At 43.2% G+C, this 16,016-nt stretch overlaps 1 protein-coding gene across 4 annotated transcripts in view; it reads right to left on the bottom strand.

Annotated features, from left to right (window-relative positions):
- TBCE (tubulin folding cofactor E) overlaps nt 1–16,016 on the bottom strand; it is a 78,073-nt gene that overhangs the window by 12,463 nt on the left and 49,594 nt on the right. For 2 of the 4 annotated variants that reach the window (XM_081039146.1, XM_081039148.1), the window contains exons 3-5: nt 14,478–14,562; nt 7,002–7,187; nt 2,157–2,245 (exon numbers count right to left, since the gene is read on the bottom strand). In XM_081039146.1, the coding sequence (XP_080895272.1) occupies nt 2,157–2,245; nt 7,002–7,187; nt 14,478–14,562 (360 nt within the window). Of the gene's footprint in view, nt 1–2,156; nt 2,246–7,001; nt 7,188–7,978; nt 8,039–8,600; nt 8,787–14,477; nt 14,563–16,016 lie in introns of all 4 variants that reach the window. The other 2 variants (XM_081039145.1, XM_081039147.1) reach the window with 2 other exon arrangements.

Here is a 16,016-nt window from a genome sequence, read left to right on the forward strand (position 1 = left end):
CATCATCGAGACACTCGGCTCGGTGCTGTGTTATTTTCCTTTTCATGGCAGAAGAAAACGGGCACAGAGTAACTGCAGCCTTATGCGGATTAACGCGTCTGAATTTACACCCAAGCAGTCTCACCCTGGACCCGATAACAGGGAGTCTTTAAACGTAGATAAAACATGGAGGAGGTGGCATTTTATCAAAATCGTGGCATCAATCCCCAGGGCTGGTTGCAAAGGAAACTTGGGGAGCTCTACAAGGAGATCAGGAAGAGGGAAGGAAGGTGTGGGAATGCACAAAAAGGGGTGACTCAGCGCCCCAGCAAGCAGAGCTGTGCGTGACGCCCGCCGGCGGCTTGGCTCAGGACACCCTTAGGGGTCATTTCCCTCCATGAGAGGCACAGGCTAAAGTATTTATTATCTGTCTCCTTAAGGAAAAGCTTGCCGGCCCCTGAACCAAAGAAGGCGCTAGGAGATCCCCGGCCCGGGCAGTGCCAACACCGCCGAGGACACAGGACAGACGCCCATCCCGCGGCGCTGATGCCGAGTGACAACGTGTCAGCCCCCTGATCTGTTCACGCCCCTCGTGCTGCTCGTGCCTCGCAGTCACACTCCAGGCAGCTTTCAGTCCCACGAGCCGGCTGCCCCGCCAGCAGCTTGGTTAGAAAGGGTTTGCACGCACAACGCCCTCTCGGCAGGCAGAGGAAACGTCCCCTGGTCTGTACAGTGCACAGGCCACCTGCATTCTGGGCGACTCTGAATTGACTGAACGAGCCACCCACAGTTGACGAGGTGCCGTGTGTACACGTACACATTCCGAGCAGCTACACGGTTCCTGCTCTCACGGGTGTCTTGGCCGAGCGCAGGGCCAGCGTGTCCCTGGCCAGTGAATGACCTTGAAGGATCAACGCAAAGTACGACTGGGTCACACACTGCAAGACTTCTGCTGCGGACGAGACTTCAGTCAGGAGCCGCAGACATCTGCTCCCCTGACTATCTCAGGGAAACCTCATTTCTTCCAGTCTTGGGGGACCCCGGGAAAGAGCAGTCTGACGGGCAAGCTGCTGCCGGTCCCTGCCCTGCTGACAACGCGGCAGCCACCAAACGGCCCACATTCCCTGACGCAGCGCCCGCCCAGAACTTTGCTGATGTGTTCCAGTAAGCCTTGAACCGTCCAATCCCCAACCTGAAAGGGTTCAGGAGCGGCTGGCCGGTGACAGACATGGGACACCTATGCGCACTGCGCCCCCGTCACCCCGCTCCAGCCCCACGACCCCAGCCCCGCAGGCTATGGCGGGACCCTCACACCAGGCAGCCACCCACAAGCCCCACAGCCACCCCAAAGCTAGGGGATGACAGCTCAGACACACAGGTTGGCAGCTCTGCTCCAATTCCTGTCACCACACGGTATGGGCTGTCGGGTAGTTAGAAAATTCTGCTGAAGAGAGCTACTCATCTGCCACCTCTTCACTCAGAAAAAACTGATTACAAGCCGCTTTCTTTTGCATCAGTTGTTACGTAGCGATGTGGCAGACTTACAGAATTGGGAGAAGACCTTTTAAAGTTAGAGCAAGTCTATTTGATGCCATTGGAAAATTTTTTAAAAACTTATCTCCTATATTTTAAGTTGTGGACATAATAGCAATATATGGCAAAAAAACAACCAAACAAAAAACCACTTAGAAGGCAGAGAAAAGATCACAAACTTTAGAAAAGGCTGTTTTGAGGTTATTTTAACAAAACTGCACTCGGCTGAAACAGGAAGCTTAATAAAGGAAGCGTTTCCTTTCTCACTAGGAGGCAGCCCAGGGCTCGGACACCAGCAGGGACACCAGCTCCCCCCAGTCCCTGCTGACTCTTCCGTCAGGCTTCCCAGACGGGTGCCAGCAAGGCTGCAGGGCAGAGGCGGATGGCAGCCCCATCTGTCCGCTTTAAGGAGCCCCACCCCGAAACTTCCACTTTACACCTCACTGGTCAGGTGAGTCACTGCCTCCCCTGAAAGCAAGGGGCCTGGGACGGTAAATAATGTAGCTGGGCAGCGACTGCCCCAGGTGAAACCGGGCTGCTGTTAGAGGGTCGGGGAGAGTGGACGCTGGGTGGGCAAGAGCGGCGTCGGGCACAAGTGTCAGCCCAGTCGCATCCCCGTCCTGAGTCGTCACTGAAAAGGATACTGGGACACGCTCTGGCAATGCCTCCCTTGTCACCAGCACAACTTACTGCGCAGTTCCTCAGAGAAATTTCTTGCAACTTGCTCAGCTGACTGCATGAAAAACACATAGTTCACATGTATATATACATCAACACGTACGCTATCCACTGGCCCTTTAAAAAGTCAAAAAGCATTTCAGACATGTAACAAGGTACTGAAAATTGCAAATACCAGTACCCACCACCCAACTTCAGAAATAAAGCATTACTGGGACAAAAGAGAAAACATTACAAACATTATAAATACAACCGAAGTCCTGTGTCACTTTCCATGACACATCCCCCCCCCACAGGTAACCAGTGTGAGACTTTCGGTGTCTGTTTACTCTTAAGCGTTTCTTAATAGTTTGACTATACATTTCCATATCCCTCAACAATTACAATCTTTCTGAACACTGAAATGACATAAACGGTACCCTACTGTATACCCTCCTGCAAATCACTTCTTTCCTCAACAGCGTGTTGTCCGGCAGTGACATTCAGCTATATCAACACATGTACCCAGAACTCTCGTTTTCACATCTTACAGTCTTTTACTATCTGAACAGACCACAACTCATTCATTTACTCCTCTGCGGACGTTGGGATTCTTCCCGGCAGTGCTGAAGTACACACCGGTGCATACTTCTTGCACTCACACGTGAAAGTCTCTCCAGGGATTCACCCTAGAGGAGCTGGGGATCTCCAGCTTCACCAAACACTCTCTGACACCACATTTAGCGCAGAGAACATGTTCGCTCTATTCATTAAGAGCCCAGCCAACTGCTGGGGTTCGAATCCCAATTCTGACACCTCCTTTGGCCACGGGCGAGTTAACATCTCTTTGCTGCAGAGTCCACATCTTTAAAATGCCATGATGCGCACCCATGTTCATAGCACGTCACTCACATTAGCCAAAGGGCAGAAGCAACCCAAGTGTCCATCGATGGGTGATGGGTGGGGAAAACGTGGTCCATCCACACAATGGAATGTTATTCAGCCACAAAAAGAAAGGAAATTCTGACACTGGCTACAACATGGGTGAACCCTGAGGACATGATGTTAAGTGAAATAAGTCACAGAAGGACAAATACTGTATGATTCCATTTATATGAGGTCCCAAAAGTAGTCAAGTTCACAGAGACAGAAAGTGGAAGGGTGGGTGCCCAGGGCTGGGGGAGAGAGAATGGGGAGTTGTTAAAGGGGACAGTTTGTTTGGGAAGATGAGAAAATTCTGGAGATGGTGGTGGGGAATGGTTGCATAAAAATGTGAATGTACTCAATGTCACAGAATTGTACACTTAAAGTGCTTAAGACTGAATTTTCTGTTGTGTATTTTACAGTTTTTTTAAATGCTATAATTTAGTGAGTATTTGTGAAATTTTCAGAATACTGACTGACAGACAGTAAGTTATTATGTAAATATTTATAAAAAAACATAAAACTGACAATCTTTGGGTAAGACACCAAGATAAAATGCAAGGCATGAGCTAGTACCATCATCAGAAACTAGGGGAAAGGCAGCAGCCAAGTTCTAGGGCAGAAGCTCTCAAACTTTCTCCATTCATGGGGCCCCTGGTGTTTCAGGAATTTTTTCATGGTGCCCCTAGGCCAAAAAAAAAACACACCTAACCATGGCTGGGAGAGAAAGGTGAGGGATTAAGAAGTAAGAATTTGGGCCAGCCCGGTGGCTTAGGCGGTTGGAGCTCCGTGCTCCTAACTCCGAAGGCTGCCGGTTCGATTCCCACATGGGCCAGTGGGCTCTCAACCACAAGGCTGCGGGTTGGACTCCTCGATTCCAGCAAGGGATGGTGGGTTTTGCCCCCTGCAGCTAACAACGGCAACTGGACCTGGAGCTGAGCTGCACCCTCCACAACTAAGATTGAAACGACAACTTGACTTGGAAAAAAGTTCTGGAAGTATACACTGTTCCCCAATAAAGTCCTGTTCCCCTTCCCCAATAAAAATCTTAAAAAAAAAAAAAAAAAAAAAAAAAGGAAGAAGAATTAGAAGAATTGGTAGTTGCATAATAGTCATGGGGATGTACGGTATGGGGAATATTGTCAATATTGTAATAACTATGTACAGTGTCAGATAAGTACTAAACGTTATCAGTGGGATCACTTCATAAATTATGTAAATGTCTAAGCACTATGCTGTACACCTAAAACTAATATAAAAATAATATTTAATGTCAACTATAAAACAAAGTCATGGGGATATAAAGCACAGCACAGGGAATATAGTCAGTAATATTGTAATAACTACCGTATTTCCCCGACAATAAGACCTAGCCGGACCATCAGCTCTAATGCGTCTTTTGGAGCAAAAATTAATATAAGACCTGGTCTTGTTTTACTGTAATGTAAGACCGGGTCTTATCTAACATAATATAATATAAGACCCGGTCTTGTTTTACTGTAATGTAAGACCGGGTCTTATCTAACATAATATAAGACCCGGTCTATATTAATGTTTGCTCCAAAAGACGCATTAGAGCTGATGGTCCGGCTAGGTCTTATTTTCGATGAAACAAGTATGTACAGTGTCAGGTGGGTAATAGACTTGTTGGGGTTATGACTTTGTGAGACATATAAATGGCTAATCACTATGTTGCTTTTGTACACCTGAAACTAATAAAAATAAGTAAATAAGTAGATAAATAAATAAATACATATATACATGCATACCTAACTGTCACATTTAGTACGTAGTTAGGGCCAAACTACTTAAGCATTTATGTCCTATCAACTTAGTGTCTGCTGGGCACGACTCAGCTTCCCAATCTGGAAATGAGACTGGACACCACCACCTCCACTTCTGTTCCAGGACTATTTGCTTTTCATCACCACAGTTGCCAAAAGCCTAGCTTTGCAGGGATATGGCACCACTGAAAGGAACTGTAAGAATATTATAAAACTGAATCACCTCTAAAACTGCTTCCCTCCAAAACTAAAAATATCCTGCTTTGCCCCCAGGAGTGCGGTGCAGTGCCAGGAAAGCTGGTACAAAGCTTAGGGACCCGGGTCTCAATACACATAATAGATGTCACCGCAGAGCCAAAGCCATCTCCAAGAGAAATCACGCATAACAATTTCTATTTGGTTTTGATTCCTTTCTTCTAAGTTTTTTCTTAGTGCTCCTGCTACAAACTCAAAGCTGGGCAGCTGGGTTTTATTAAGGAGGTAATTCAATGGCTTAGAGGTTTCCCTCTCAGACAAAGATGACCCCCGGTTCTGGTGCCATCTCATTTGTGATTCACAGCAGGTCTAACAGCTTAGGTATTATTTTATAAATGAGGAAACTGAGGCTTATGAATGACAAGTAACTTGTGTCAGGGCTGGAAAGTGGCTTAGCTGAAGCCAGCTCTGGGTCCGTTCCGAGAGACACTAGCTAATCACTGCACACAATGACACTCTACAGGTTCATTCACCAGAAAAACTCATGAGTTATGTGGTTGCTCAGAAACCAGGGGAGGAAAATCTATTCGCAATTGGTTGATATTCAAAGAGCCCATAGCATTCTCTGAAAGACATTAACAAATAAGAGGGGGAAAACGCCTCTTCTGGGGTAAATGATAGTTAAATACTTGCATGGAAAAAATTAAATGGAAAAAATAAAGAACTCTAACTTTATGAAGCACATGCACAGTTCTTTAAGTCACATAAATCAGTAGGATAAACAGCAGAAACCACAATAGTTATCTCTCCATGGTGGCATTAATCTTGACTTTCTTTTGTTCAATTTATATTTTCTAAATTCTCAACAACAAAGGCATATTGTTCTGCAATTAACAAAGCAATTAAGTTGTTGCTTGATTTATTCTGAGTTTTTTTAATGCTGGTCATCTATGCTAAAAAGCAGAGCTTTCGAGAAATTATTCTTCAACACTACCCCACGTGCACTTTAAATTCTGCATTATGTTAAATCATAATAACAATAGCAACGAAAAGATAGCAAAGAAATTTACTTTGAACAAAAACCAGTTTAATTCTTTTAGAGACTGAAAGCAAAGACTGCAGGCCTCCGCTAGGGCTGCAAATCTACTCTCCATAGTGGCCAGCAGGGGTCACTACGAGGGCGTCTCATAGGGGTCAAGGCCAATCCACTACCACTAAACTGTGTAACGGCTGTTCTGCGGCTGCTTCTGTGTTGACATCAGCTTCCACTTGCTCTGGTTTAGAAAGTTCACCAGAACGAACGGGGGCCTCTCTACAGGGAGTCAATGTACAGTTTCAGAGAACAGAGGCCGTTCCAACTTAGCAGTTGTAAAATGCATTATTTTGAGCCCCTCAGACAGTTACGTAATAATTTGGGGTGCTTCTTAAAAGCAAGAGCCCAGGGTATTCTGATTCAGTAGGTCTGGGATGGGGCCCAGGTTTCTGCATGTGTCAAAAGTGCGACAGGAACTACAGTGCATGAGGTGGCACCAGCATGTTACATGGCACAGGTACCAATTTAGATTTGTGTTTCCATTTCTGACTTCAACCAGCTAGAAGTGTCACCAGGAAATAGAAGAGGACCAAAATGTCAACCTTAGTTACTTAATAATCAGTCAACACAAGATAGTATGGTATAAATATTAATGATGGGCAAATCAATGTTTTAATTCCAATCTAGAAAAGTGCAACAACCCTGAACTAAAGTAAGGATTTTAATTTCCCTCTAGACTCTATTCTCAGATTCCTCCGATTTGCATTTGCTGCTTGTGCAGGGACAAACCAGTTTGAGAGAAAGTTCTGAGCAGCAATATAGTCAGGTGAACTTAATCCTGAACCTTGACAGAACTGTACGAGTCAGCTCTACGTCCCATGATCAATTCCACTTACCTTTGCTGTTTGATAATAGAGTCAAAACCAATCGTTTCCACAGGTTTATTTCCAATGGTAACAATCTGCTCTTTTCCATCTTCCTCTGGTCCATCTTCTAATACGTAGCGCTTCTTAACTGCAGTAAGAAAATCTACTCCAAAATTTACTTTGTTTGGACGAACAAAGGATCCTCCTGTTGGATGCCTGGAAAAGGAAAAAAATGGAACACAGAAAACATTATCCATGGGGTCATTTAAATAAGATGACACGTGCAAAAATCCTTTAGAAACTGTCACTCTGCCACAAATGCAAAGCATCTGCAATTACAAATTTGTTTACAAATATATTAGCATATAAAAGCAATTATACAATTTTAGAAAGAGAAAAAATATCCACCAAGAATAGATAGATACAGTATTCTGAAGGTTTTCAAAAATTTTCCATATGCTAAAAAAACCAAAGTCAGCATAAAAGGGAAAATAATATACTATAAAAAAAGTATAACTGATATGATTGATCATAAAGGGTCATGAGCTTCTGCAAACATGTAAAATCCCAATAGATTAAATGGACAAAAATATGAAACAGATAATTTACGTAAGAGTAAATGGAAGTATTAGATCCATGGGGGAAAGTTTTACCTTGCTAATGATTAAGAAATGCAAATTCGAATAATTAAACTATTTTCAACAGAACACAAAAAAATAAAGACAAATACTAACACCGTCAAGATTGCAAGGTTAGGTTTATTTTTTATTGTATAATCATACTCCTGGCAATTTGTCAGCAGGCAGTAATTTAAAAATAAAAATTAAAACTGTATTTTGTATTTATAATTGTAAACTGTATTTACAAAGATTCTGCACAATAGCATTTATTTGTAATTTAGGAACTCTGGTACCCATAAATATGCCCAGATGAACAGGAACTATTAAGTAAACCAGATAGATAGTCATTTAAAAATTCTAACTGTAATACTTAATAAAATTACTCACAAAATGTTGCGATTTCTAAAAATTGAACCAAATTCTACATGATACCAGTACAGAGGAATCCTACATACAGAGAGAGAAAGACTGGATAAGGATACAAAGAAATGAAAACATTTGTGGGTAAAAGGATTCTGTACAAAATCTTTCAAATGAGAACTTAAACTTGAACTAAATCCATTTTAAAAGCTAAAACAGGAGGCTAAAATAGAGCAAGTGGGACCAATTCTACAGAAATACAAGATATTTTGCCACAATTTATATTCAAGTCTTATAGCAATTTCACTAATCTCTAGCAGGACTTAAATCTAAGTGTACCCTATAAAACAGTTGAAAATGTTAACATTATCATTTGATCACTATAGAAAATAAATGATGAAATACATGAATTTCCAAAAATTGTATCAGAAACTCTATTGGGCTTGCAACCTTAAAGGAATCAAACCTTCCTAGACGTCAACATAATTAAAAAGGATGAAAACAATATTAACGATAAATTTTGCCAACATAAACAAACACACGTTTTTCTGGGAAGTGGGAAGACATTACCAGATTGTGAAAGGAACCTGTGATCCCCAAAAGTTAGAAACAATGCAGGTAAGAAGTGACCCAGAGGTCATGAGAATACCAGAACGTGTGGTGTCCTGGAAGCCAGAGAAGACAGTGGACAACAGTGACCAGTGCTACGAAAGCCTGAAGGTAACAGCTGAAGGAAGCTGGCCGCTGAACTGAGCAATGGGCTTTGATCGGGAAGGTAACCCAGGTCAGAGCAGCTGGGGCCCACAGCCTGATGAGGTGAGCCCCAGAGAGTGAGCTGGGGAAAGAAAGGAAATGTTTTAAGATGGGACAAAGTAACAAACTTATGGTTGATGAAAATAACCCAGTGGAGAGGGGAAATTGACAATGCAGGACATTAAATTCTCTGTTGCAGCAAAATCAAGTTCTGAATCTGTTGTGATTTCAGAGGATCACCGACTACCAGAAGCTGCCTAGAAAATATTACATTTTAACCCTAGGACAGGCTCATACTGTAAATAGAACAGATTTGTTTTAACAAACACAATTGTATCACTCAGCTAAAGAGATTAAATATACCGGTGTGCCAAAAAAGTGTATACACATGACTTGTATCCATCTTTTGTTATCAGTGCATATTGAATATTACAATTTTAATAAGTTTTTTCCTTTCTTAAAATGTGTATACATGTTTTTGGCACCCTCTGTAGTTAACATCACTTTTTAAGAGTTCAAAGGGATCTACCTCTAGTCTAGGGCTTCTCAAACTTAACCTAAAAAGTGGAAAGTCACCTGCAAAGCTAACTGACTGGGTGGGGGGCTGTGGCCCTGGAATCTGCTTATTTAAAACAATGCTCAGGGAATTCTGATGTAGGTGGGCCTCCTGTCCCACTTTAAGAAATGCTGACCTAATCCATCCCTGTGTCAGTTGGGAATACTGGGTCTACCATTACAAAACCAAAAATCTTGGATTTCCGACGGCTAGTGTGCCATCCTTTCCCACTTTTCTGTCTTGGCTTAAAGACAATTGATGGCTTATTTTGGTAAATGAAACACATGGCTTAAATTAAAATCCTAGTTAACATACGTGTTCCTAAAACGGGAGGGGGGAGTGAGGTGGGGATAGGGTCAACAAGTGTGTCCGAGTCCGGCAAACCTGGGGTCAGTTCCTGGCTCCAGGATTTACAAGCTGTGCGACCTAGGCAAGTGTGTTCACATTCTCAGCCTCAGTTTCCTCATCTATAAAGCCCTATCAAATGAGGTTATTTATAAGGATTAAATAAATCATAATAACATATAAACCATCACTATAATGCCTGGCATAAGATACGAAGTTATTGTACCTAATATACTATTAAGAATAAACCCACAGGGCCGGCCCGATGGCTCAGGCGGTTAGAGCTCCATGCTCCTAACTCCGAAGACTGCCGGTTCGATTCCCACATGGGCCAGTGGGCTCTCAACCACAAGGTTGCCAGTTCAATTTCTCGAGTCCCGCAAGGGATGGTGGGCTGTGCCCCCTGCAACTAAGATTGAACACGGCACCTTGAGCTGAGCTGCCGCTGAGCTCCCGGATGGCTCAGTTGATTGGAATGCGTCCTCTCAACCACAAGGTTGCCAGTTCTGGGCTGTGCCCCCTGCAACAGAAAACAGCAACTGGACCTGGAGCTGAGCTGCGCCCTCCACAACTAAGACTGAAAGGACAACAACTTGACTTGGAAAAAAGGCCCCAGCAGGGTATTTAGACTTATGTGGTGATGGGCTTCCAGGAGAGTGAAAACAGAAATTGCACGGCCTCTTAAAGCCTCGTCCCAGAACTAACAAAACACCACTTCTGCCACTTGTCACAGGCCATCTAGAGTCAGGGGAAGGGAAAAGCCTCCGAGACCTCTTGATGGGAGGAGCCACACACCTGAACCAGAACAAGAATTACTGGCAGCCGTCTCCAGCACTAATCTAACACGCTTACCCCTCCCAAGAAAAACCTGCCACATGAAACAAGGTGGGGTGTGTCCACCTAACCATCCAGGCCTAGCAGTTTCGCCTCCATGAACACGACACTGCTGAGTTTGGGGAAAGGCCGAGGACACCCTCTGCCACATGCTGACTGTGGGCTCAAAGGGCAAAGTGTCCTGCCTGGGTGAAGGGAAGAGCAGGGTCTTAGCATCCTGACTGTACAATTTGATGTCTGGATTTGTGCAAACCAAACCTGCCTGGTAGAGACAGCCAAATCTTAACCACTTCCAAAAACAGAGTAAGAAATGTGAACGGGCAAAACAAGAGATTATCATGAAAGAGGTTAAAACTGGGAGCAAAAACTTCAGGAATATCATTAACATCTGAGTTTTTCATCTCTAGGTTGTGCACAAGGAAACAGATGTACTACATTAAACACCACCATTTTCTGTGCTTATGGGAGCAGTGCCTGCTGAGAAAGCAGCGTTTTTACACAACTCAACATTTCTGAGAACCTGAGTGCCAAGAATGACACAGGTGCTTTCCTGTTACAAAAATCACAGCTGGAACAGGATTGTCTAGGACGCTGGGGTTCACTGGGAAGGCGCTTTAGGAAGCAGAAATGGGCCCTTGTTAGGGAACACTCGTGCCTCAGTCACGTGCCAGGCAGGGCTGGGAAGCTCAGGCATCAGGGGCTGCTGCGCGCCCTCCTCGTCTTCTCCAAACAGGACTGTCTTCCGCAGCCATTGTGTCCTTTCACCACTGTAGGCAGGTGTGAGGGGGGCGCCTGACTCCGCAGGTCTCCAGAGCAAGGGGCGCCTGCCATGCGTCTGCACCCGGGGAGCCTGGCTGGCATCTGGAGGAATTCAGATGGTAACACCCGCAACTTCCGGCCAACGCTGGATAAAGGGTGAGACCCTTGAAGGGGTTCAGGGACTTCTGCGTGGGGAAGAAAGGGGAACTGTGGTTGAGGATTTTCACAGGTGACTCTCATGCCCTTTGGCAACACGACTTGGCCACGTGTCCCATCAAAGGGCTGAGTCTCCTCCCCTCCTCTTGGGTGCAGACTCATCCAGTGACTGCTTCTACTGACAGAGTGAAGCCTGAGAATTAAGAGGCCTGCAGTCTCCATCTCCACCCTCTTGGAAACCAGACGCTGTATAAGCAGCTCATGCTAGGCATGGTGAAAGGCCGTGTGAAGAGAGAGACTGAACCCATTTGGAGGAGGCTCAAGGTCCCCCAGACAACCAATACCAAGTCCCCAGTCTGCAAGGCCGTCGTAGATCCTCGGGACAGACAAGCGTCTCCACTAAGGCCTGCCCACATCCCTGACACACAGGATCACCAGCCAAGAAACGGTGGTTTTACGCCCCAAGTTTTGGGGTGGCTCATCATACATCAAAAGCTAACTGAAATAGATGAGGAAAATCATTCTCACTAACCTCTAATCAAAACTCAGTATTTCCTTCAATTATAAACTTGGTCCACTCCTAGGCCCATTCTGACAACGTCACATTGATTCAAGAAACAAAAAATCTACCCCATGTTTAGAGACCTATCATGAAGAGAAGCCCACAGCCAGGATTTCAGCTTGTCATTTTTCATGTTGTATTCTAACCCATTACTACATTTGTCCATCAATGAAAGATAGTAATAATACCTGTTACAATCACTGAAAATAATTAATTAGAGTAAGTAACAAATGGGATAAAATACGGAAACACTGCAAGCTAACTGTAAAAATGTTTATTCCCCAGGTTAAAGCCCATCCTTCTTCTTTAAGGTCATTGTTAAAGCAGAGGTTAGGCCCTTGCAAATGTTTTTCTATTCTACACTGGACTCTCATGAGATGAAAGTGATCTGAACTGGCTGGGGAGAAAATACGCTGAGAAGAACATATGCCACAAGCAGGGCCCTGAAAACCACACTGTCTGTTCTCAAGTTTCCTCCTGAGAGCTGGACCTAACCCAGAGCAGCAGAGATTACGCCGACCACCCTGAACTGCTGCAGACCCAGGAAGCTGAGCTCAGCCAACATCCTGCTCGGTACACCCTGTACCTTTTACAAGGTATGAGGCAAACTAACTTCCATAAGGTTGATGTGCCAAAGCACAGCCAACCACACTGATTATTATACATCTAACACGCTATCGGCCAGTTGATATTAGATGGGGGTCCAAGTTTGGCTACAATGTGACAACTCTGATTCATATTTTTCTTATTTAAATTGGATACACCACCATTTTGCCATTTACCTATTTCACCAGCCCATGATGAGAACATGTAGGTCCTGACAACTTTAAATTGCTTTGGCTTCATGAAAATAGCTTCTAAACACAAAGAAAATGTTTAGTGCTAAAATACTGATCTTGTTATTATGCCTTTCCAAATAAAATTTAACACATGAAAAAAAGACTCCAAGGAATTTTCTTACAAGGGAAGAAGTGTGTATGAGATTAGTAAGAGATCTGACTTAGCTAAATAACAAAATACAGGTAGTGTAAATCTGTTTTGTCTGATTTAAAGATTCTAAGGTAGTGGTATAAACTGTACTAGTTGAAGTCATGTTCTACTTAACACCAACATGAGCATTAACAGCCTTAAAGGACGAGGTAATTCCTGTCATCTAGACCAGTGGCTCTCCGCCGGACTCAACGCTCTCTTTTATACTACCCCTGAAATATCCTGAAATGGGGTTCACAGATAACATTACCTACCCATACAGGATTTTCAAGTCAACAAAAGTCCCATTTCAATGAAACAAAACTAACTGACAGTTAAAAAAAATGTATTTTAATATGTAAACGCTCAGGCATGGCTATGCTGGAAGACAGAACCAAGTAAGGAAATACCTATTGCAGGGGGCGGAGCCCAAACACAGAGTGGATGCCGCTGACCTTGGCCTCCCACCAACACTTCAGGGCAAATCCTAGATCTGCCGTCACTGAAGCAAGTCTTCATTGTTCTACTCGGAACAACTACGGCTGAAAATGCCACCATACCCAGAGACCATTAAGCACTGTGTAATCCTGGGCGATTTGGGCAAGCTTTTAGAAGAGGGAAGTGTGCTGGGACAGGATCCACAGAGAAAGGACCTTCACTGAAGGTTTTGTGAGATCATGGGCCAGTCCAGGTAGGTAAAGGATCAACACACAGGCTAAGAAATTTCTTTTTCCACACCTTCCTCCTCCGTGAACTCTGGACAGGTTCTGAGCTGGCCCCATCCCAGGTCTGCCATCACAGCTGGCCTCCAGGGAACGAGGTGATTCTTCCTCTTCCCTGACTTTCTAAAATTACAGAGGGGTGGGCTAGGAAACACATGTTGTTGTTATCTAACTTTGACCCTCATTTTAGAAGTTACTCAATTTAGTCTTGTCCAAGGTCATAAAGTTATTAAAAGCAGAATTAGAGGAGTCTTCATTTCCAGGCCTGGATTGTGTTCACTGAACCACAATTAAAGAAAATAAACTTAACATTAAGAAATCCTTTTGAGAAACTAAAACCTAAGGAAAACAAACAACAACAATTTAAAAGACAGACTCTGCCTAAAATTCCCCCACCATCCTTTTCAGAGCTTCATGGAGTTTCTCAAAAATCAAGCAGTTAAAAATATCAGTATGTATGCAATATGTTAATTCTTTCATGACAAGAAGTTCTTTTAACAGTGGCCTAGCATTCTACTATTTGGATGTTTTGTGTTTTCCTTAACAAACTGTTTCTTATTGGATATCTAGTCTATTTATCTTTTCTAGTACACATTAAATTGTAAATTGTTAAGGAATCAATGAGAAATGTTTACAGTCATCTAATACAAGAAAACAAAAACACAGAAAAGGATAAAGAAAGGAATCTCACTTGTAGGAGTCAATTTTTAAAACACGGAAAAAACTCTTTCTACAAATAGAATTTTTTTTTAGAATATACCATATTCTGTAACTACCCCAAGAGCAAAACATTTCTTGTTCTCTATCCCCCTTTATTCAACTATTAAATATCATCCTAAGTAACCATGCCAATTCATAATGAAAAATTACCTGCATTTAAAATACACAGTCCCTTCGTGGCTTCCATCATGCTTTCCTCTCTCGGGATTGTCCCATTCTACTCCTAACCAGAGTCCTAGCAGAACAAGAAAACCAAATGAGCAGTAAGTTTTGACAGAGGTAATGCTCTATTTTTCTGCAAGCAAATACAGTTTGCAACGAAAACCTATCACGCAGACACCACTGGGAGAGGAAGAAATGTCTTTGGGAAAGGACATGTTAACCTTGGACTTGGGACTTCAATAGCAAGTGCAATAGCAGGTTTGGTTCAGAAAGCCAACAAAAATCACAACTGCAGAAAACAACAATGGCTACAATTTACTGAGCACTCACTAAATGCCAAAAACTTTTCTTTGCATTATCTCATTCTCCTTACAAGAGACAATTCATCTTTGTAAAGGAGGTAATAATAACAATTGTCCTCTTTTTACCAGCTCCTGGACAAATACACGTTTTTGAGTTGTAGTCCTAGTAATCTGCTTTTCATAAAATATAATTCTAGGTATAAGTAAATAGTGTGTTTAATATAGGAAAAATTACTTGCCAAAAGTCACACTTCTTCAAATCCAGGGCATTTGAACGCCAGAAGCCAAGACTTACCCCTCATTCTATGCTGTCTACACCTCGTATTTACATTTGCACATCGCCTGAGTTTTCAGAGCATTTCCTTTACCGTCTCTCCTCCTTGCTACCTATGTATTCAGTACCCATCATTTATACAGCACTGTGCTAGGGGCAAAAAGACACACAGAGTTTCACTTCTGGATCTGCCCTCCTGCTGAGAACTAGAAAAGCTAGATCAACTATTTTTTAAAAATCACTTGACATCTCTTAGAATGGCTAATGTCAAAAAAACAAAATAACCAGCATTGGCAAGGACGTGGAGAATGGGAACTCCTGTGCACTACTGGTGGGAATGTAAAATGGCACAGCCACTATGAAAACAGTATGATGTTTCTTCAAAAAGATAAACAGAGTTACCATATGATGGTTTATACCCAACAGAACTGACAGCAGGGGGCTCAAACAGAGACAGGCACACCTCATTCTACTGCACTTTGCTTTACTGAACTTCACAGATACTGCGTCTTTTACAAATTGAAGGTTTGCAGCAACCCTATGTCGAGCAAATTGAAAGTGTTCTGGAAAGGATTCCTCATTCTAGATGCCGTTAAGGACATTTGTGATTCATGGGAACAGGCCAAAATGTCAACATTCACAGGAGTTTGGAAGACGTGGATTCCAACCCTCCTGGATGATTATGGGGTTCACGACTTCAGTGGAGGAAGTCAGTGCAGATGTGGTGGAAACAGCAGGAGAACCAGAACGAGAAGTGGAGCCTGAAGATGTGACTGAATTGCTGAAATCTCATGATAAAACTTTAATGGACGAGGCGATGCCTCTTATGGATGAACAAAGGCAGTGGTTTCCTGAGATGCAATCTACTGGTGAAGATACTGTAGAAATGACAACAAGGATTAAGAATATCACATAAACATAAACTTAGTTGATAAAGGAGAGGCAGGGTTT

Source organism: Rhinolophus hipposideros, assembly GCF_964194185.1.
Source record: "Rhinolophus hipposideros genome assembly, chromosome: 26".
NCBI lineage: Eukaryota > Metazoa > Chordata > Mammalia > Chiroptera > Rhinolophidae > Rhinolophus > Rhinolophus hipposideros.